At 34.4% G+C, this 23,313-nt stretch overlaps 1 protein-coding gene across 1 annotated transcript in view; it reads right to left on the bottom strand.

Moving 5' to 3' along the window:
• Positions 1-3,550: 3,550 nt before the first annotated feature.
• CNTLN (centlein) overlaps positions 3,551-23,313 on the bottom strand; it is a 337,062-nt gene continuing 317,299 nt past the window's right edge. The window contains exons 24-26 of the mRNA XM_061199082.1: positions 18,595-18,780; positions 16,020-16,097; positions 3,551-4,217 (exon numbers count right to left, since the gene is read on the bottom strand). Coding sequence (XP_061055065.1) covers positions 4,116-4,217; positions 16,020-16,097; positions 18,595-18,780 — 366 coding nt within the window. The 3' untranslated portion in view covers positions 3,551-4,115. The remainder of the gene's footprint in view (positions 4,218-16,019; positions 16,098-18,594; positions 18,781-23,313) is intronic.

Below are 23,313 nucleotides of genomic sequence, written 5' to 3'. Positions count from 1 at the left end.
CCAAGCCTCAGCTCCCAGCTCCCACCCTTCCCGGCAGGTGAGCAGACAAGCCCCTCGGGCTGGTGAGTGCTGGTCGGCACTGATCCTCTGTGCAGGAATCTCTCCGCTTTGCCCTCTGCACCCCTATTGCTGCACTCTCCTCTGTGGCTCCGAAGGTTCCCCCCCGCCAACCACTCCCCCCCGTCTCCACCATGGAAGAGGCTTCCTAGTGTCTGGAAATTTTTCCTCCTTCACAGCTCCCTCCCAGTGGTGCAGGTCCAGTCCCTATTCTTTTGTTTCTGGTTTTTCTTTTGCCCTACCCAGGTACGTGGGGAGTTTCTTGCCTTTTGGGAAGTCTGAGGTCTTCTGCCAGCGTTCAGTAGGTGTTCTGTAGGAGTTGGTGCACATGTAGACGTATTTTTGATGTATTTCTGGGGAGGAAGGTGATCGCCACGTCTTATTCTTCTGCCATCTTGAAGGTCTCCCTATTGTTTTGAGAATTCTTTACTCTAGATTTAAGTCCTTTGTCAGATATTTGTAGTTTGAAAATATTTTCTCCCAGTCTGTAGCTTGTCTATTCCCAGAGCAAGAATTTTTAATTTTGATGAAGTCATATTCGCCAATTTTTCTTTTGTCCATTATGCTTTTGGTGTCTTGTATAGAAACTTTTCACCTTGTCTTGGATCCTGAAGATTTTGTCTTACATTATCTTTTATATTTTACATTTCAATGTATGATTCATTTTGATATCATTTGTGTCTGAAGTGTGAAGTTTAGGTCAAGTTTTGTTTTTTTTTAACCTAGGGATTTCTAATTGTTTCAGCATCATTTGTTGAAAGGTTATTCTGACTCCATTGAATTGTTTTTGAACCTTTGTTTAAAACCTGTTGAGCATATTTGCATAGGTATAGTTTCTGGTTCTCTACTTTGTTTCATTGATCTGTGTGTCTATCCCGCTACCAACACCACATACTCTTGATTAGTGTAGCTATATAATGCATCTTGAAATTGGATAGAGTGATTTCTCCCATTTAAAAAATTTTGCCTTTCCATATAAATTTTGGAAGAGTCTTGTCTCCATCTTCAAAATATCTTGCTGTGATGTTGATAGGAATTGTCTTAAATCTGTATATGGATTTGGAGACAATTTTGTCATCTTTGCTATGTTGAATTTCCAATTTATATTCTCAGTATGCCTCCCCATTTAATCTTCTTTGATTTCTCTCATCAGTGTTTGTAGTTTTCCATATACAATCTTGTACATACTTTGTTAGATTTACACCTAGGTATACTTTTTTTTTTTTTAGCAATTGTAAATTGCATTGTATTTTAAATTTTGGTTTCCACATATTAATTACTAGCTTACTAGTGTATAGATAAACTATTTTTATATGTTGCTCTTAAATATTTTGAGACCTTGTTGAAGTCACTTGTTAATTCTGAGAGAGTTGGCTTATTTTTTTAGATAGCTTTACTTTTTCTTTCCCATCTGTATGCCTTTTATTTCCTTTTCTTGCCTTACTGTGCCGGCTAGAATTTTCAATATTACGGCGAATTAGGGTGATGAGAGTGGACATCCTTGTCTTCTTTCTGATCTTAAGGGGAAGTGTGCAATCTTCCATCATTAAGCATAATGTTAGATGTAGGCTTTTTGTAGATGTTCCTATCAAATTAAGGAACTTCCTCGTTTTCTGTTTTGTTTTTTTTTTCATGCATGGGTGTTGAATTTTTCAAATGTTTTTTCTAAAGTTTTATGATCACATAATATTTCTTCTTTAGTCTGTTAAAATGGTGGCATGCACTGACTGATTTTTGAATACTGAACCAGCCTAGATCTTGCATCTTCTAACCAATATCCTTCATGAACATAGAAAAATTCTAAATGGAATCGAAGCAAATTTGCATTAGTTTTCTGTTGCTGCAGCCACAAATTACCACAAACTTAGTGGCTTAAAACAGCAAAAATTTAATCTCTTACAGTTCTGGGTATGCAAAATTGGTTTCACTAGGCTAAAGTCAAGGTGTCAACAAATCTGTTTCTTTCTGGAGGCTCTAGGATACAATCCATTTCCTTGCCTCTTCCAGTCTCCAGGAGCTGCCTACATTCTTTGGTTCATGGTCCTCTTCATCCATACATACACCTATGGGGGTAGCATCTTCAAATTTCTCCATCCCTCTGCTTCTGCAGTAACACTGCTTTCTGTATGTCTCCTCTTGACTCCTTCTTAGAAGGCATTGGGCCCAAAAAAATAATCCAGGATTATTTCTCCACTTGAGATCCTTAATTTAATTACACTGCAAAGTCCCTTTTGCCATATAAGGTAACAAATTTAGCCTACCACACTCTATTTCTTTGTATTGTCTTTGGTTTTGGTATCTGGGTAATACTATGCCATCTCATTTTTATTTTTTGTAACAAAATTCTGCTGTGATGAGACATTACATTTTAAATTTTGTAGTTTTTTCTTACTGTTGCTTTCCCATGAGTTGGGAATACTGTGATGAGTACTTAGTCTGATAATGTATATATTGCATTCTTTTAGCATAGGTAGAGTGTCATTTAATAAACATAATGCTTTGCCATTGAATTCAATAAAAAAATAATCCACACTTCACTGTGCTTAAAAGTGTGACATTTGACAGCCATTTTTCTCTTTTTATTTTTACATGATGGGTATGCACTGGTATTAAAAAAATTGCAGTATGGTAGTGTTTGTGACACAAAATGTTGTCAAGTTGTAACTGTGTCACTGTGACTTGCAGTCCTGCAAAGTGGTGAGCACACTACATATGGTCTCCGTGCGAGTACTCACCTGAACTACTGTAGTGTGAAGGCAGCCATAAACAATACTAAAACGAATGAGCATAGCTGTGTTCCGATAAAGCTTTATTGATAGACACTAAAACTTGAATTTATATAACTTTCACATGCTGCCAAATATAATTCTTTTTGATTTTTTTTAAAGCATTTAACAATGTAAATATCATTCTTAGCTTACTGTAGGCCACACAAAAACAGGTGGCAGGCCAGATTTGGCCTGTGGGTCATGATTTGCCAACCCTTGCCTTAACCTCATGGGATCTATATTTTAAAGCAGGGGAGGGGGGATAACAAGAAAATAAGTAAGTGAAGAGGTAAAAGATGCTTTTGTGTTATAAAGGAAATTAATAGCAAGATGGCCAGGGAATGTTTCTTTGAGGAAACATGTAAGGCAAACCTGAATGATACGCAGGAGCCAGTCATGAGAAAAGAGTACAGAGTATTCTACAAAGAGAGAACAGCAAGGGCAAAGGATGGAGGCGGGCACAAGTCTGGTGAATTGGAAGAACCAAAATGTCAAGTGTGGCAGCAACACAGAAAGATGGGAAATGGCTTGGGAATGTTCGGGAATCTAAATAAGGATGGCTGCCCATTGTTAAGAATTTAATTTAATTAGTGCACGGTGAGGAGTAGCCTAACTAATACGCTGGGTTTGTGGCCCTTACTAATTTATATGACCACACAAAATACTGTGAGTTAAAAAAAAAACAGAGGGAGCAAAGGAGAAAATGCTTTTATTTTTGTTGAACTGTTCTAGGAAAATACAATATCTCCTATATAATCCAGTAGACTGAGAACAGATACAATTGGACCACACCATTTATTTCATTAAATGCTCATCCTTAAGTGATAATGCTTTACTTTATATTTGCTTACAATACAAATGTGTTGCTTATCAGGTGATTTAAGGCCATTTATAGCAGGTTTACGTAAAAAGTGTAGTTTCTTTATAAAACTCAGAACATTAAATCCTCAGTTCACACTTTTTTCTTTTGATATTCAGACCAATTTGTGTATGCCAAGCTTGTTCTAATTCCTTCTAATGTACTGGAAAGAATATCATTTTCAAGTTTGCATTGATTTGTGGCAATATTTGTATTCAACAATCAAATGCTACACTATTTCCTTCTAAATGGCTGTGCACTTAATTAGTTTCACTTGTTCAGCAATTAATTGGTTTCACAGACTTCTTATTTTGGTATTGACCCTGACTATTGATAGTTGGAGCAGATACTGTTATCAGGACTGCAATGCATGTTTTCCGATCACACCGCATAAAGTTTTCACGTTTGAAAACATGTTCTCAATCATAATATCATCTAATATCTTTCATAATTGCAAAATATTCTTCAACTAGTTTCTTTTTTTCATTTATTTTCTCCAGTACTGCTTCCAGTAAATATGTGGCCAAAGGAAGCTGTAAAAGAAACACAGAAAATAAGATCAAAACTCTATATTTTCTTCAGTTCAGAAACATATACTAAATATCATTAAACCATTAGAACTCAGCTATCTGCAACTTTGCACCCATAATGGTACCCTACTGGGTCTCTTTTCAACTGATCTTGCTGGTTAGTGTGGGTAATTTTGTCTTTTATAATAAAAATGATAAAGGAGTAGAAGTAAAATGAAAAAAGATAAACGCCTTATTGAACAATTCATGGTTTACTGACCATGTTAATGTTGTAATCTGCAATACAAGCAGTTAAGCCATTTATCTTCAGTCAGCTGATCAATAGCAGGTTACAGTCCTCTCTAGGGCCCAGAGGCCCACAGTTGTACTGTGTGTTCATCACTCAAAAGAGTGAGAAAGAACTATCAATACACTTGTCTGTGTTAGAGCTGAACATCTCAACAACTGTAGGGTGAAGTTTCAGAGGAAAAAAAATGGCAAAAGTATATCCATTGATTAAGTTGTTATAGAAAAGTTTGGCATATCAAAGTGTAATACACATGTTGCAAACTGCTGAGTTTATGAAATATAGACTACATTTTAAAATTTCATAATTTATATAACTTTTCTGGTAAAGTTTTATTGTTCCCTGTGCTTCACTGAGGTGCCCGTAGAACTCACACAATACACTTATGGGTTATAAGTGAAAGAAAATCTTAAATGTTGCCCAGTTACCTCCCAAAGGCCTACCGACTTCCTTTTATCCTCCTTCCCAGCTACCTAGTTTCATATAAAAGGTTTATAACAATCAAGAAGTTCATTAAGTCATTTTTGGAATTGTCCTTTTGATTAACCAGTAAAGACTACTTTTGTCTCCCTGAATATATTAACGAGAATCCTTATCAAGCCCAGTCCCCTTCCCTACAGGGATGTAGAGTCAGGCCCTTCTTTGTGCTAGGACAACCACCAACAGACAGCAACACTGGTCAGCATCTGAACAAAATCAGCCTGATGTCTGCTGTGTGAGTTGTTCAGCTGTGCTCAGATCAGGTATGCTCAGCTGTGATTATAATTAGCTAAACCTAGCATAATGGTTCTTTTCTGAATTCAAACTGGGAAAAAGAGAAAAGACTGGCCAGTGGCAGTGAAACAGATTGGGCAGTGAAACAGGCCCAAAAGGCACAAACCGATCATGCAGGCCATGGAGAAAATATAGAGACCGGTGTTGGTCCATAAAATTGCCTCATATCCTAAGTAGCTTTCTAGTTTAATTTCCTTCTTATATTTATAATAAATTGCCTTCTCCTTAAGACACTCTGAGTCTATGTCAGGATAGACTATATCTATAGTCTATGTCAACAGTTTTAGACATTTGTCTTACTTGAAACTTACCACTAAATAAAGCATAAGATACAAAAATATCACATTTCTTCACTTCTTAAGATACAGGTGAACATAAGATAGGCACATTGACTTAAAAACAGCTTTTTCTGGAAAAAAGAAACCTACCACATTAAATATACACAAACTGCATATGCATTTCAATTTCAGAAATGTGAAAACGTGAGGAAATGCATCATAGAATCAAGGAAAAAGAATATATTAGATTCCCTTCTGGAAGATAACGATACTCACTGCAAATCCTTACTTTGAGAAAATTGTCCTTCTGGGATGCAGAAAACAGTTATATTTGGTGAAACTGCCAGTTTTACAAACGAGACAATTTAAGTTCTCAGGGCATTAATATTAGATGTTAAAGGAATACTCACACACACAAAGGCAAAACTACCAGGTAACTTTCTTTTACTTTGACTATGGCACTCAGTACCATATGCATTCCAACAAAAGAGCAAACAAACAAGATGAGAATAACCTCCCATCTCTTCCTGGTAGAAGCAAAAGCAGAAATGAGTGTTTAAAAAAGTTGTTCTAAGAAAAAAGGGTTCTCTGATCAAATAAGTTTGGGAAAGAAACCAAACTTTAAAATGTTATTTTATTCCAGGATCTCTTAGAGACTTTAAGGTGCTAATGGTACTGTGTTTCTCCAAGAGGGCAATGTAATACCCTGTTTCTAAATTCATTTGTCCGCACTGTTCTCATAGTCTATTTATCATGTGGAACTAGTGGTCCATGGAATACACTTTGGGAAACATGCTGGCTCTATGATTTCCTGTATAATAATGTCACAGCACTTTTACCAGGCCACAATGTACTGACATTAATCATCTTATTTGCACAGTTCATTTTCAAGTTAAAAACTAAACCTACTCTTATTATCTTGTGATCAGAACAATTTTCAGCATGTCATGTACTTGGACATTTGGCTTCTTCTTATCTCGAAGAATCTCCCTTCCAGGAAGCCTCCAAAGTGGAACAAGAGGTCCATTTACTAATTTATTGCTGACAACCCCTTTTATTCTTTTCCTCTGGCTCCCAATAAAACGAAAAGCCCCACAGTTAAACACAACTGTTTGTCAAACCTGTTTTATTGGATTGTAAGCTTCTTTTAAGCTTTATACAGAGCCTAACACTTTATGCATTTCAAAAAGCAACCCATCCTTTAATCAAGATGCATGATTTGTGTACATCCATCTGCCCTTGTAGGTTCTTCTATTTTTCTCTACAAATAGGTCAGAAAAAGATTAGTATCTGCCTTTATATAATATTAGACAAAAGTTCATATATCTTACAAGGTAGTCGGAGATGGTTCTTTATCTATTTTAATCCAACTTTTCTATTTTCCTTTTTAATACAAAGATTCCTACTTTTTCCCCCTCTAAACCCAGTGTTCTACTTTCTGTTTATGAATTGTAGTTCATTGGCAACCAGCTTTCAAACCGGTCTTTAAAAAAATTTTTTTTTAATATATAAGGATCAATTGTAATTCTGTAATAATATAAAATTAATGTAATTTATGATGAAACAGTTAATAATTAAAACAAAGTTAGAGGAAGACTAAGGAAAAGTCAGAATTATAAAACATTTCATAAGATAAACAACAAGGTCCTACTGTATAGCACAGGGAACTATACTCAATATCCTGTGATAAATCATAATGGAAAAGAATATGAAAGAGAATGTATATATATATGTGTATAACTGAATCACTTTGCTGTATAGCAGAAATTATCACAACACTGTAAGTCAACTACACTTGAAAAAAATAAATTAAAAAAATAAACATTTCACAAAACATACTTATTTCATAAAATATACTTATTGTTTTCAAATGAATAAAATAACTTAAAGTAACTGTTAACCAAAATTTTTTAGTAGATCTCCTTTCTATTTTACAAATAGTTCCTTACTTATGGAGCAGACTCAGTACATATTCAAATAATAAATACACTAACAGCCTTGGTTTTGAAAATAGCCTCTCTTACCAATTTTACACTATTCATTTTTCACAAACATTTTTCATAGTACAGATGAAAATTTCTGATTAGCGAAGGATGAATTAACAAAACGTTTTGTTTTTTGAGAAAGGTTAAAAAATGGGATTTTTAGTTAATTGGTTATTTTTAGTTAATTGAGAGTAATCACTTATATCACATAGATTATCAATAACTTAAATCTCATAAATTACAGTTAATCTGAAGACTAAGTGGAATATAATTTAATCTACAGTGACTCAAGAAAGCTCTTCAAAATCCTATGGTACCATATGAATATCAATTCTCAGCATACAGATACAGAGTGGATAGAGTTACCACTGAAACTATATTTAATATATAAAATGCCTCAGGAAGTGCTTTAAAAATTCACATCGTTTGCTTATTTGTTTGGCATATTTTTTAGAACTGCAAAATGTTTTAAAAACACTAAGAAGACGAGGAAATCTGAACTTTTTAGAGTCTAGATTAAGTGCAGGTTTATTTCGTACAGGCAGCATGGAGTCTGTTCCTTTCTCTCTCTCTGCATTCTGGAGGGAACTCCCTCAGATACAGAAGCAAGCACAACCGTTCTTTTACTGATAGGATTTTGGATTTGGATTGAAGTGACAACCTGACTAGCCAACAGCAGAGATCTTTTCTCACTTGCCCCATCAAATATATGTGAAACAACAAACCCAACAATTATGCTGCCTTGGGTTTCATCTCAGATGGCATGTGCTGGGGCCTATGAAGTCCAGAAAGTCCGCTGGACTTTCTGCATAATTTTATTCTCTTGCATAAAAAAGAAGTGATACTCTTAGTTATGTCACTGCAGTTACACAAGCTTGAACTCTTCAGCACAAGGGGAAAGATGGACAGGGGAAGAGCTGATACTGCATGAGATTTCTTGGAATGGGAATTTAATTAGGGCATCGGAATAACTGAGTTTTGCTTGGTCTATACTGTAATCTTAAAGTGGGTCTTCCTGGTCATTCTGGCTGTCCCTGTTGCCAAAGGTGACTTCTCTTACTGGAGGGACTTCCCCTGACTTCAGATTTTAGGCTTCTCTTATATGTAAATGCCTACAGATGTTTGCCTTTAGGAAGTGGTATGCCAGTGACACAACCTCAAACTTATCACTCACAATAATTATGGCTTCATTTAGAGGTGTTTCTGTACAAAGGTAAGATATGAATGATAGTTGCAGATGCTGGAGAGCTACGTTGGAAGAATAACAAAGCCTCAAATCCATAAGTGTGAAACATACAGATAATTTACAGCATCAGCACTAACTGGAATGTGCTCTTAATAGTATAAAACTGAAAAGTTTTGTATTGAAAGAAAAAAATTGAAATAAGGGTACCTCTTTAAATCTAAAGGACAAGATTAACATTTTCATTCTTATATTTAGTTTGAAAACTATTACCAAAAGATACTGCTTTTAAAATAAAAATTGATAATGGCCATTCTGACCGGTGTAAGGTGATACCTCATTGTAGTTTTGATTTGCATTTCTCTAATGATTAGTGATGTTGAGCATCCTTTCATGTGTTTGTTGGCAATCTGTATATCTTCTTTGAAGAAATGTCTATTTAGGTCTTCTGCCCATTTTTGGATTGGGTTGTTTGTTTTTTTGTTATTGAGCTGCATGAGCTGCTTGTATATTTTGTATAGCTGATTCACTTTGTTATATAACAGAAACTAATACACCATTGTAAAGCAATTATACTCCAATAAAGATGTTAAAAAAATAAAATAAAATATAAAAATAAAAATTGACTTTAGCAGAGCTGTACTCAAAGTAAAGATATTAAATTTTATGTATTATACCTGCTTTAACAAAGGATATGATTCAGTGAGATTTTGAGAGTTTAGTAAGAAACCAATGTAGTCTGATTATTATAAAATAAAAGGTGGAAAATTTGGAATAAATAAATATTTATACACCCACTCTACTATCTTGTAATTAAAAGATTGAACTTGTTAAAATAACCAAGCACGGTATCAGAAAGAACAGTTTATTTATAATTTAAAACTGGCATTGAATTGTGAGCTAAGTTTCCTAAATGTTGTTTATATTTCTGGCGTGTTATCTATCTATCTATCTATCTATCTATCTATCTATCTATCTATCTATCTATCTATCTATCTATCTATCCTTCTACCTATCTATCTATCTCGGTGTTCTGCTGAATATTGAAGTCTGTATCTGCTATTTTTAAACTTTGGTGAAGGCTATAATTTGTTTTCCTTTCATTTCCCCCCAATTTTTTATAGTGGTAAAATACACATAAAATTTACCTTTTAACTTTAATGACACATGTCTTTTTTCTGGTATCATGAAAGTAGGCTTTAATTTGTTAAATTAAAAAAAATCCCAGTAAGGCTCTGAATGGAGAATTTTTAACTTTTGCTACTTCAGTTGGATGTAGGAATAAGTGTATGTGGGTGACTGTGTGGGTTTATGTGTGTGGAGAGAGTGAGTGTGGGAGTTTGCAGTATGTGCATGTTATCAGTGTGTTGTAAGTGCAACACTGAAAGCAACAGAGTAAATGTCTTCAGGGTTGTAAAGAGAAACTTTCTGTTAACCTTCAGACTGGAAGTTATTCTATTTACAAAAGCCAGGGAGATTTATACAACCTTCTCTCTGCCATATTGCAAAGCATCTATAGAAGGTAAGCGTATTTTGCAGAAAGGGCACTGGGGAAAGAGCCATTTTAAATTTCACCATTTGCAAGATCTGAAGCAACTAATAGGAACAGGGATATCTAAAACTTAAGAAAAAACATCGATCAAAGTCTATACTTTCAATTATCAACAACTGAAGGCAGAAAGAATTTTTGATATGGTCCCAATACAAGAAAATGATCTACACAAAGTGGATGAAAATGGACTGAATGAAATCTAGAAAAGGATTAACAAACAACATAGAATAAGGCAACAACAAAACAAGATCAAGACACATTTTCTAGCCATTCCTGGCTAAGTGTTTTTTATATAAATCCTAGTAAAGAACCATATTGTGGTTATAACTGTATATTATTTGTTTTATACAAGTATACATATTTTAATAGACATACCCATAATTCTGTTCAAGTTAATTGTTTAAAAACTTTCATAGTTTATATATTTTAACTATTTGTTTATTGCCCTCCATCACCAGAAATGTAAGCTCCATGAGGGTAGTGATTTTTGTCTCTTGTTCACTGCTATACCACCAAACCTGAAACATTACCTTACATGCAGTAGACACTCAATACACGTTTTAAAAATGGATTTTACAGCTTGGGTTCAATTTTACCTCCACTAATTCTTTCCACTGCCTTTATAAAATCACAAGTACAAAAGACTGTTTCAGGTATTATTAAGGCCTGAAAACAAAACTAAATGATCCTTACTATAATTTTAATTTTGAGGATCAGAATGGACAGAACAAATAAACAATGTCTCTTAGAGGGCAGAGTATAAATAACTGACTCCTTTTTGTTTGCATATATGAGAAAGTAATATCAACTAGAGTATGACAGAGGGACAGCTCCTTCTTTGTCAATTGAAAAGAAACATATTAAGTATGAAATAAAATAATTTATCTCATTTATTCATAGTTATGCCCAGTAGATAGAAATTCAAATTCAAACGCATTTAATGCAGTCGCTGCTAATGGTGGGGGACATAGCACATGAGATATAAGAACTTAACTGGGGGCTTCCCTGGTGGTGCAGTGGTTAAGAATCCACCTGCCAGTGCAGGGGACACGGGTTCGACCCCTGGTCTGGGAAGATCCCACATACTGCTGAGCAACTAAGCCCATGCGCCACAACTACTGAGCCCATACACCGCAACTACTGAAGCCCCTGCTCTAGGGCCCGTGCTCTGCAACAAGAGAAGCCACCGCAATGAGAAGCCCACGCACCGCAATGAAGAGTAGCCCCCACTTGCCATAACAAAAGAAAGCCCACGTGCAGCAACGAAGACCCAACGCAGCCAAAAATAAATTTTGAAAATTAAATTTTTTTAATTGAAAAAATTAAAAAATAAATAGTCTCTGGCTGCTATAAAAAAGAACTTAATTGGATTTACTTAAAAAGGTATTCTTTTTATTTTTTCACTCTGCCTCATATTAAGGAATTCATTTTTTTAAATGGAGATATAATTCACATAACATAAAGTTCACCATTTTAAAATGTATAATTCATTGGTTGTACAAAGTTGTACAACCATCACCTTCATCTAATTCCAGAACATTTTCATCACCCCAAAAGAAACCCTGTACCCATTAGCAGTCATGGTCCCTCTTCCCCTATCCCCTGGCAACTACTAATCTACTTTCTGTCTTGATAGATTTGCCTATTCTGTACATTTCATAGAATGCAATCATACAGTAAGTTACCTTTTGTGTATGGCTTCTTTCACGTAGCATAAGGTGTACAAGGTTCTTCCAGGTTGTAGTACTATCAGTACTTCATTCCATTTCATGGCTGAATAATATTTCATGTGTGCATATACCATGTTTTGTTTATCCATCCATCAGTTGATGGACCTTTGGATTCCTTCCACTTTTGAGCTACTATGAACTATCATTGAGCTGCTATGAACATTTATGTAGCAGTTTTTATATGGACATATGTTTTTACTTATCTTGGGTATATACCTAAGTGTGGAACTGCTGGGTCATATAATCTCTACTTTTAACTTTTTGAGGAACTGCCAGACTGTTTTTCACAAGGGTGGCACCATTTTACCTTCTCACAAGCAATGTATAAGGGTTCTAATTTCTCCACATCCTCACCAACACTTGCTATTGTCTGTCTTTTTGATTATAGCCATCCTACTGGGTATGAAGTAGTATCTCATCTTGGTTTTTGGTTTGCATTTCCCTAATGGCTAGTGATGTTGAGCATATGTACATGTGCTTATTGGCTATTTGTATATCTTCTTGTAGAAATGACTATTCAGATCAGTTTCTTTTCTTTTGTTGTTGAGTTGTAAGAGTTTGAAATGTGTTCTTAAATGGTTAGATTTCACTGAGAAAAGCCGCACAGCAGGTTGGGATGAACTAATGAAAAACTGTGAGTCCCTGAATATTGTTATTGACATGTATCAACTAAATTTTTTATGGCTTCAATCACTGACATCTCTGTCTACCAAATCTGATCTACCTCTTTTGATCCCTAAGACTTTTAAAGGTATCATCATCTTTCTCATCATATAAGGTATTAAACTCACCTCTCTTTGGTTTCTGCTTTCTGACCCCTTCATGTAATCTCAGTACTGCTATGGATTCAGTTTCTATAAAGTGGGTCACATCTATCTCTATTTTTATAGTGAGGGCACATGCAGGCCCCCACTTCCTTTTGCCTTGACTACCTTCTTGCTCCCAGTCTCTTATCCCTCCAAACCATCCTACACGCTGATCTCATGTATCTTTCTAAAGCACAACTCTGATTACATCCCTTTCCTGCTCAAAGGCGTTTATTGTTTAGTCCCAGTCTACTTTTCCTATTTCTGTTTTTGTTTTTCTCCCATGTCCTAAAACACAGAAAAACTAATTTTGGGTGGTTCTCCCACCCTATTATAATCATTAATTTGCTTGTTTGTCTCTGCCATAAACTGTAAGTTTTAAAAAATGTAATAATGCAAAAAGAGGAATTAATACAAGTAAAAATCTTCAAAGAAATTAAAAGGCAGCTATGCCATAAAAAATGAAAGTAGGTATTAGAACAACTTTTTTTCAGTGTGATTCTTATTATTACAAATCTGTGGGGACAAAGGTTAGATGCAGATAAAGATCAAATACTTAAAATTACCAATTGTATCAGGACCACTTGAAAGGAGGACAAATATTGCATTCTGTGTTAAATATAGATAAGTTAAGGTTTTAGACCTTTTAATTCTCATGCACTTCCGGCTAACAGTACCAGTAGGTATATTATTGTGCGGGCCCATATTGCCACATGGCAGGACAGCTTTTTATTTTCTGATAAATATCTTATTTATATAAATTTTAATCCAATGAATGTAGAGAAAATTTTCTTTAAGAGAAAATAGTTCTGTGGCCTAATCCTTAAACAAAAGATAAAACCACAAGGCCAGATTCACTCCTATGATGTCAGAATTCCATTACACATACCACCCAACACAGAGGGAGGACATAAAAGGGAAGTTTTCTTATAATTTTATTTTCAAAATATTTTAATAATCAAATATCAATATTGAATTAATTAGGGCTCTTTTCAGGGAATGCGCTCAATTATTCCACAGCTTCAAGATCGTGTAACCTCAGGTACACGGAGCTGCATGCCATAAACTAAACAAAACAAATGAATGAACATATTTATACTTTTGCCCTCACAATCCTGTGAGCATAATATAGACTCCCAAAAACTGGTGGACAAAGAAAACCTTTTCTAAAATTCAGGACAAATATAATTGCTAGAATTGAGAAAGAAGAAAAGTAGGATAAAAAAAAGGTGTTTTCTATTTTATAGATTTTTCTCTTGGGTGTAATTATAAAGTGACATTCAAGTGCAACCAATGAAGTCCCTATTTTTTTTCTCACAGAATTCAAAGGCATCAGCAAAACCACCTATGTCAGTAATAAAAATAAAAAGTCTTTGACTTTTTAAATGTTATCATACTGTCACAGTGGAATAAAATTAACTTGACAAATGCTCTAAAGGCACATGGTGCAGTTCATTATGTATAACAGCAACAGCAGCGGTTTCCCAGTGTTCATAGAGGCTGCTCCATTAAATTTACCTCCAGTCAATAATTAGGAGTCCACAAATAAACCTGGGCAATTAAATCAATACTGCCAGGCAATTATATTCTAGAGGCCAGGCTCAGTGGCACAAAAAGGCACTATATCAAACTGCAGTATTAAGCAGTCTAATGCCATTTTCAACAGGATTTTTTTTACAATAACTGGACAGAATAAGCATACATCCAGATAATGTAGAATGTATATATGTATATCTACATGTGTTAGTCAAAAAATCAGATCTGGTGTCAATAGAGCTTTAGTAAAATTTGATAAAGATTTATACATATCGATTTGTTATTTTTATGTTCATAATTGATGATAAAACTTCCATATTAAAAGGTCATACTTACAAGTTGAATGTTAAAAAATCCACTACAAAGTTTATTTTTATAACTTTCACGTTTAAAAAAATAACCTGTAACAATCATTACTGAACTCCTTTGATGTGCCAGGCACTGGGCTGGGTGCTGGGAATGCAACATGATTGAGAAATGGCCTTTCTTCTCAAAAGCAAGAAGGCTTTGCACCTGCACGTCTGCACTTAAACAACTTGAAGCAAAAGAGTGCCCATCACCTTCTATTACTATTGACAGTAATAGTAATATTGTTTCCAGATAATGTTTCAAAAATAAATAAAATGGGTACTAAGAATATGAATAGTTCATATATTATTTACTTATTCTTGACTTCTCCAAAAACATAGATACTGCACTCACAGAACAATATTTTTTTTTGCTATTTTGAGAAATATGTTTTAGCTGTTTTTAATCCAGTTCATTTTAAAAACAGACAACAATTAGGTTGAGCAAAAAGAACTATAATGAAAAAGTTTTAGAATATATTACATGCTGTCAGTGATATCAAAACAAAAGTTGGCTATGACTAGAAAAGCAGGGCTCTCACCTGCCAATAAACTGCCCTGATCACTTACAAGAGGGGCACATCCCAGCAGACTATATGTGTATTAAAAAAATACTTGAAAGGGAAGAAAAAGTATCACACAGGTCACAGCAGCAGTCTCAATAGACCCCTCAGGGATTTCAGCTCGTCTTGGCCTTGTCATCCTCTATGCAGCTTTCCACTTGGCCCAGAAAATGTCGATAGGAAAATGTTTGAGGGGCCTCTGGTGGAAATTTTTTCATTCTTTCTGCATTGACAGGATGCCAAATCAATATTTACTTCCCACTAACAAGCTGCTCGAGGTCTCAGTAGAAAATATTGTAGAGAATGCAGGAAGACACAGTAATAAACAGCTGTCTGGCTGTGAGGAAAACATGAATTGACTGGAAACAGGTCCATAGTAAAAGGTCACTGAAACCCATGAACTCCTCAGGTGTCCATATCAACTACTAACTTTAAAGACACATAATAAAGAATCTCTTTTCCTAAGAGGGCTGAGAGAATGGATCCTTTTCAGTCTAGCAAGCATAGAGGTTGACTCAATAATTTAATTAATGCCTTTGCTAAAACCCATGTTGGCTCCTTCCCAAGGCATTTGCTTCATTTGTTAAGTCCAAAAGTACAAATGGAGGGTTAACTTTCCTGTCTACCTACTAGAATACTTATTTACCTAACAGAAGTAAGTAATGTGTCTAAGTGTTTACAAAAAATTAGGCATCTAGTAACAAAAAGTAAGGCTTGGAATTTTTATCTGTAAGTTTTAACATATGAAGTAGAAAAACAAAATACCTGTCCTTCAAGAAGTTTCTGAATGTACAACAGCCATTCCTTGTCATTTTCAGCATCGATCTTTGTCCTTTCGATTTCCTGAAGGAAAAAAATAAAAACACTGTTGTTAATTTCATTTATATGAACTTGATCATACTGTTAGATACTGAATAAATCTAGAGAAATATTGGTGGAATTAGATTCAGCAAAGAGCAGCCTGTCCTTTCAAAGTAGAGAATATTCAAATCGATGCTCTTTAATGTATAAATATCTACCTACATGTGGAAGATAAAGCTATATTTCTATATTTCATAATATAATTCAGGAATGTTTCATTTCTGCCTTCACAGTGGAGCTCACACTGGACTGAGGTGGAGGTGGAAGTGATTAAAATAAAATGAAAAAGAAGATGGAGCTGTATAAAAGAATCATTTATAAGTGACCCTCATAAGATGACATAAAACCTTATACTCAAAAATCTGACTTATCAGTAGATAATTAAGGAGTAATTGTTATAATCACAGACAAAATAGGATATGCATGGTTCTGGTGTACTTAAATGCTTACTCATTTAAAATATCCAATAACTAGCTGATAGGTAAGGGACGCTCCAACTTAAAGCATTGTTAAGTCACTAAATATTTTCAGTGCATCAATTATCAAGGTAAAATATTCTGAAAGTATAATGTATTCACATGTGCAACTGATTATTCAGTTAAAATCATGATTCGGTTTGCAAAAAAATGGACTTTTCAAAAAGGGAAGGGTTTGGAAAACTAACATTTGTTGAAAATTACTGTATGCCAAGTATCAGGCTAGGTACTTCGCACAGGTTGTCATAGTGTTTTACTGAATTTACAAGAGTTCGATGTAGCTTAAAGCATAAAATTCAGGTGGTTTGGGCTCTACTTGGGTAAGTCACTCAACTCTTTAGACCTCTGAAAGATGCAGGCAGGGATCAGTCCAAATAAGCTTGATCTATAATTAAATCTAGTAAATGTATCCAGGTGTGTGCACTGAGTCTTCACGGAACAGTGTGGTTTTTTCCAGGAGGACTTCCATTTAAGGTTGTGTGGTATGCATATTTTGGTGCTTGGCATCCCTGGCTCCAAACTGCATCTGCCCAGAGGCCAGGGTGCCATTTCTTCACAGAAACATGCTAGCTACTCTTTGGGACTAAAAAGAGAGATCCTTTTCTAATTAATATACTCAAAGGGGACAACTTTTTCCAATTTGTCTACTCAAAGGGGGTTCTTTTTTCTAATCTGTAAGCGCAGAGAGGGCATCTTTTAAGACCACACAAAGGCGGTGATGCTGTCTTCCAGAATATGTATCTGGAACACACACACGTATACACACATATACACATGAGGGATTTTGCTAAGTCTGTTTGTTTTAAAACTTTTAGGAAACAGTGGAGGACTCCACCTTAATTTTTTGTTAGGTTTCTTTTTATCAATCATATTTTAATGAAATGTCCATAATAAGATACAGTTAACACCCTTGCCTCAGATACTATTATTTCCTGTGTGTCTTATATTTGATACTGTATTTCATAATGCTCTTGTACTTCAAAGTTCAGAATTCACAGACACTGTGGCATAGGTGCTGAAAATAGGAAACTGATAATTCACTACCGTATTCACCCATAGGATGAAAATAATCTCTGCAGGACTCCTTTGACCTCTTTTCTAAGAATTCTTAGCAGTTTAAAAACTTTTACAAGTTGTAGATCTGCTCTATTCCAGAAATTTTTTGAGAAACTGATGGGTGAGGGGTGCTGAAGGATGTTCTCATACAAACATTTAAGTCTATCATTTTATTTAGTCATTAAGCAAATATTTATGGGGAAGCTAAGAGTACCATCATCTCTTTAATCTTTCTAAGCAATAAAAAATCTAATATTTATGTATTAAAGTTCAGAGACTTCACAATAGAACAGGATTGAGTATCCTCCACAGGTTTCACAGAAGACTGTGTATAAGATGAGATTCTGCTGTTTATGAGGCAATAACTATCAAAAATGCAGTGCCCTCCTCAGGAGGTACAGAAATGCTACTGAAGACCTATATGTATATGCACATAAATTCACTCAGATGGGAGTATTTTCCCCACTTTAAAGCAATAAATATCTTTTTCTATAACTTGATCAACAATAACTTTGAATTTAGCTAGAAAAGCCAATATATTCACTACATTAAAAAATCTCATGTAGGATGAAAAATTCTCAAATCAATCATGACCCAGCTAACTAAATCCATTCAAACTGGCTTAATTAAAAATACTAGCTTACAAGATATATGATGAACTAAAGAAAATGGAAGAGACAGGAAAGGATAACTGACTTGAATAACAAGCAAGCAGTTCTAAAGGCTATGTGTACTGGCTTACTTCTGTATTACATAGTTAAATTTCTCTAAAGGTTTTTTGAGTTCGTTAATACTTTTGATGTATCTTTCATTGGTACACTAATAATCTTGCCTTCGTTAATATTATCTTAAAGATGAAATTCTAAGAATTATAAAACAAATAAAAATATGTACTTACATTCAGTGTGTAACAAGCCCATTATTAACAAATATTTAAGTGATCTTACCTCTTCATCTTCTGTGTCCAATATTTCCTCTAGATCTGACCGTGAAATGTTCAGGATAGATGCTGCCAAGGTCTGGGCTTTATGGGTTGAGGTTTTACAAGCATCCCTGTTTTTCTGCATCTTTTTAAGTTCTCTGATTTGTCGCCTTATTGAATGGACATCATTTTGTAACTCTCTGACCAAAGCCTGCAACATATTGGAAAGAATGTGGGCTCATATGGAAGTCATAAATGAAGAAAAAGCAGTCATAACATAAAAATGTGAAGATACTAGCAAGTAATTTTTTATTAGGATTACTCTGATTTTATTTATATTGGAACATAATGGATTGCTCTTTACTTATTGTCAGAATGCAATAAAAGCTCTCGCAAATGACCACTTAACCAACTTGCTGGATTAACCAAATCTCTCCAATCCGTCTTTCAGATTTGCAACTGTTACCTTGGATGGTGAATACTTGTAGCAGGCAGGCTGCTTAGCATCATGCCAGAGCACAACTACTCCCACCAGTTGAGCTGATGACAATTGTCAGATCTATTTATTCCTAAGTGTGTATATTTGTTGTAACAGGTTAGTTACATAACTAATTTAATTATTGCATAAATAATGAAAAATAACTGCATAAAAAGGGTTGTTCCTATTTTATTAAAACTGGATTAGAAATCTTTGGAAGGATTTGATAAAGCCAGGTGGGTAAAAGTGCAATTAAATTATGTGTGGGCAAGACAACAATAAAGGATTGACAAAAATCATAAAAGTCTAGGCTTGCTTCCAAAGAGTCTCTAATTTCTCCCTTTGAGAACACATGCCTATGTGTGCATAAGAAAAAGGTAGCTCTTACTCTGGGTGGACAGAGCTCTGGAGCCTGATGCCTGGCTTTGTGGGCTGAGAGCAGGCTAGCTAGATGTTTGGGTTGTTCTCAATCTTTTGCCAGCTTAAGCAATGCTGCAATAAATAATGGTGCTGATATATACATTTTGCATCCCTAGGATATATCCCTAGAAGTGAAATTGCTGGACCAAAGGATGTGTATAACTGTAATTTTGAAAGCTGTTGTTTAATTCTCCCTCTCTCCAAGATCGTACCAATTTACACCTACACAAAGAACATAGGAAAGTACTTGTTTCTCCATACCACTGGCAAAACACCAATCTGGTTTTTCAGTGTAGTTTGTTTTTTTCACTATATTATAAAGGTTCATTTCTCTTACTAAAAATGAAGTTGAGCATCAGCCTTAACAGAAAATTATATTGCTTTTGTCTTTTTTTTTCTATTTTTCTTAGTGATTTATAGGAGTTATTTATACTTCAGGGAAATTATAATTGTCTGTTGGGTATTTCTAATCTTTTTCATATTTTGTATTTTTCTTCTGACAGTAATTATAGTATTTTATACCTAGGAAAAAAATGTAAAAACTATTTAATGTACTAAATGAATCTTTTCCTTTCTCACTTTTGAATTTAGTGTGATACTTTAAAAAGCATTCTCCACAATTTTATATACATGTATGTATATTATATATATATACTCATTTTCAAACCATGATTTTTTTTCTGCCACTTTTAAGATTTTATTTTTCAGTTTAAAATGTTTTATCCATTTGTAATCATCTAGAAAATTATTACATACAATCATAGTTGTCTCACCACCACCTGTTAAATAGTCCATATTTTCCCCATTGATTTCACGTGTGTTTAGGTCAGGTTCTGAACTTTCTATTCTGTTCCATCTGTCTTCTTATTAGTGAAGTTTTATAGTATATTTTAATTAGTGAGGCTTTATAATAAATGTTATAATCTGGTAGGGGTATCTCCCTCCTATTACCTTTCTTTTCAGATTTTTCTTGGTAATTTTTGTTTGTTTGGTTTTTCACATACACTTCACATTGAGCTTGTCTAGATCCCCTTCCCCTAAACATTTTACTTGTAATTTTATTTAAATCAAGTTAAATTTTATTTGAATCATGTTAACATTTTAGAATGTTGAGTCTTCCTAATCAAAGACCATGGTATTCCCTTCCAGTTGGTTAAGTCTTTATTTGTGTTTCCGAGGATCATTTAAAATTTTTCTCTTTGTAGATAATTTTTTTCCTGGGCCTCTTACTTTTTGGGGGGCACTGATTCTAGTACTGATTGTTGCTTGTATACATAAAGATTGTTAATGTATATTAAGCTTACTGAAATTTCTTATTTGTTATGAGTTTTTCAGCCGATTCCTCCTTAGCTTCCAGGAATTGCATGTCTGCAAATATTGATAATTTTACTCCTATTTTCCAATATATATATATTTTTTTGCCATGCTGCACAGCTTATGGAATGTGGGATCTTAGTTCCCTGACCAGGGATTGAACCCAGGCCCTCAGCAGTGAGAGCGCAGAGTCTTAACCACTGGACCACCAGGGAATTCCCTATTTTCCAACTTTTATACCTCTAATTTCTTTCTTTTCTTATTGGATTATTAAGTTCCTCCTGAACAATATTAAATAGTAATATTGATGGACATACTCAACTTGTTCCTGATTTTAGTGGGAATCTCTCTACTTCCTAGGAAATACTATGCCAGATTTTGAGTTGAGAGCTGTATTTTAATATACTAAAAAATACATCTTAATATATTAATATATAATATACAGTTTTATATAGTTAACTATCTACTCATTTTATTTTTATTTCTTATAAGAATGGAAACCAAATTGTCTTAAATCCATTTTAGCATCCATATAAACTACCACATGATTTTTCATCATTATAAATCTATTAATACAATTTTAAATAATTTTCTTAGTATTGAATTATCCTTTCATCACTGGAATAAACTCCACTTGGTGTGATATATTATTTTTTGATGTGCTGCTGAATTCTATTTGCTAATATTTTATCTGGAATTTCTATATTAATAAGAGATTGATTCGTTTCTTCCAAAAATATTTGGAAAGAATCTTCTCTTTCCATGTTTTACAGTAGTTTTAATGAGATTGAATCTATCTGCTCTTTACTGATGTGGTAGCACTCATCTGAATTTGGCCTAGTATTTATTGCAAAGAAAGATACCTTTTTGGCAATTTATTTTAATTTTCTATGTGTTCTGGAGAGAGTTTTGGTACATCATAATTTTCCTAGAAAATGATCTATTTCATCCAGGCTTTCAAATTTATTTGCAAAGAGTTGAACTAAGTATTCTGCCACGATTTTTTTTTTCCTGTGTCTATGTTTATTGTCACTTACTTGTTATTTTGTATAGTTGTGCTTTCTACTTTCTTAATTAGGTAAGCTAAAGATTCAATCTATTTTATTGCTTTTTTCTTTTCCAAAAAAATACTCTTGTATTCATTTATTAATTCCACATTATTAATTCATTAATTTCTATTTCAATCTTTAGATTCTATTTAATTCTTGAGTTGAATATTTACTTTCATTTATTCTTGTTTGCTAATGTAAATATATAAGGCCATACATTTTTTGAGCACTGTTTTAGCTGTATCCTATGGGTTCTGATAATTCTAGAATGTTATTCTTTTAAAAATATTCTGCAATTTGTTCACATTTCCTTCTTAACCCAATAACTTTAAAAAAAAAATATTTAAGTGCTAGTGACTGGTTTTCTGGTTTTGTTATTGATTGCAGTTTTATTGCATTATTCTCAGAGATCGTCATCTATACTATTTCTACTTTTCAGAATTAATTGAGGTTTCTTTGTGGTGTGTCTTGGGTTGGAATGCCTGAAAACACACTCTGAGGGGTGGAGATTTGTGTGGGAGAGGGTGCTTAGAAGCAACACCTATAAGAAACTTAGGGAAGCAGGAGCAGGCAGAGGGAAATGTTGATCTGCACTGCGGTTCCAACAGAGGCTTCACGCCATCGTATAAGGAGCTCTGGAGCCGAGATAGCCTTTCAGAGTTGTCTCATCTTTGTTTTTTCCCCCTTATACATGACATGAACTTTTTTTACATCACTGTTCTTTATTTTTTTGAGTCCAGAAACTTTACTAAAACATAAACAGGGGATGACATATTAGACCAATTTTCCCTGGTTCATGTTATGTTCTTAGAAGTTTTTTATTTCTGAACATTGTTTTTGGATTATAGCTTCAATATTTGTCCTGTTCCATCACTCCTTTTCGTTTTTGAAGACTCCAATTATACATGTGTTGAATCTCTGTCATTTGCTTCATAAATCCTTTTTTCCACAATATGTTTTGTTTAACTGAAGCATAATTAGAATGAAACAGTGCACACATTTTAAGTGATTAGTTTAATGAGGTTTGATAATTGTATGCTTCTGTGTAGCCAACACCCTGTTCAAGATATAGAACATCTCCATACTCAAGAAATTTCCCTGATGCTCCTTCCTAGGTCAATTCCTCCCACATCCAGACAGCACTGCTCTCATTTATATCATCTTAGATTAATATTTCCTATTCTAGAATGTCATCTAAATGGAATAATACACTATGTACTCTTTCATGTCTGACTTCTTTTTCTCAACATGGTGGGGGTTTTTTTGTTTTTGTTTTTTTAAACATTTATTTATTTATTTTGGCTGCGTTGGGTCTTCGTTGCTGCAAGTGGGCTTTCTCTAGTTGCGGCGAGCGGGGGCTACTCTTCGTTGCGGTGCGCAGGCTTCTCATTGTGGTGGCTTCTCTTGTTGCAGAGCATGGGCTCTAGAGTGCAAGCTCTAGTTGTGGAGCATGGGCCTTGTTGCTCCGCGGCATGTGGGATCT

The sequence above is a fragment of the Eubalaena glacialis genome, chromosome 9, assembly GCF_028564815.1.
Source record: "Eubalaena glacialis isolate mEubGla1 chromosome 9, mEubGla1.1.hap2.+ XY, whole genome shotgun sequence".
Lineage (NCBI taxonomy): Eukaryota > Metazoa > Chordata > Mammalia > Artiodactyla > Balaenidae > Eubalaena > Eubalaena glacialis.
Note: the sequence above shows the minus strand (reverse complement) of the source record. Positions and strands in the feature narration are given on the sequence as shown.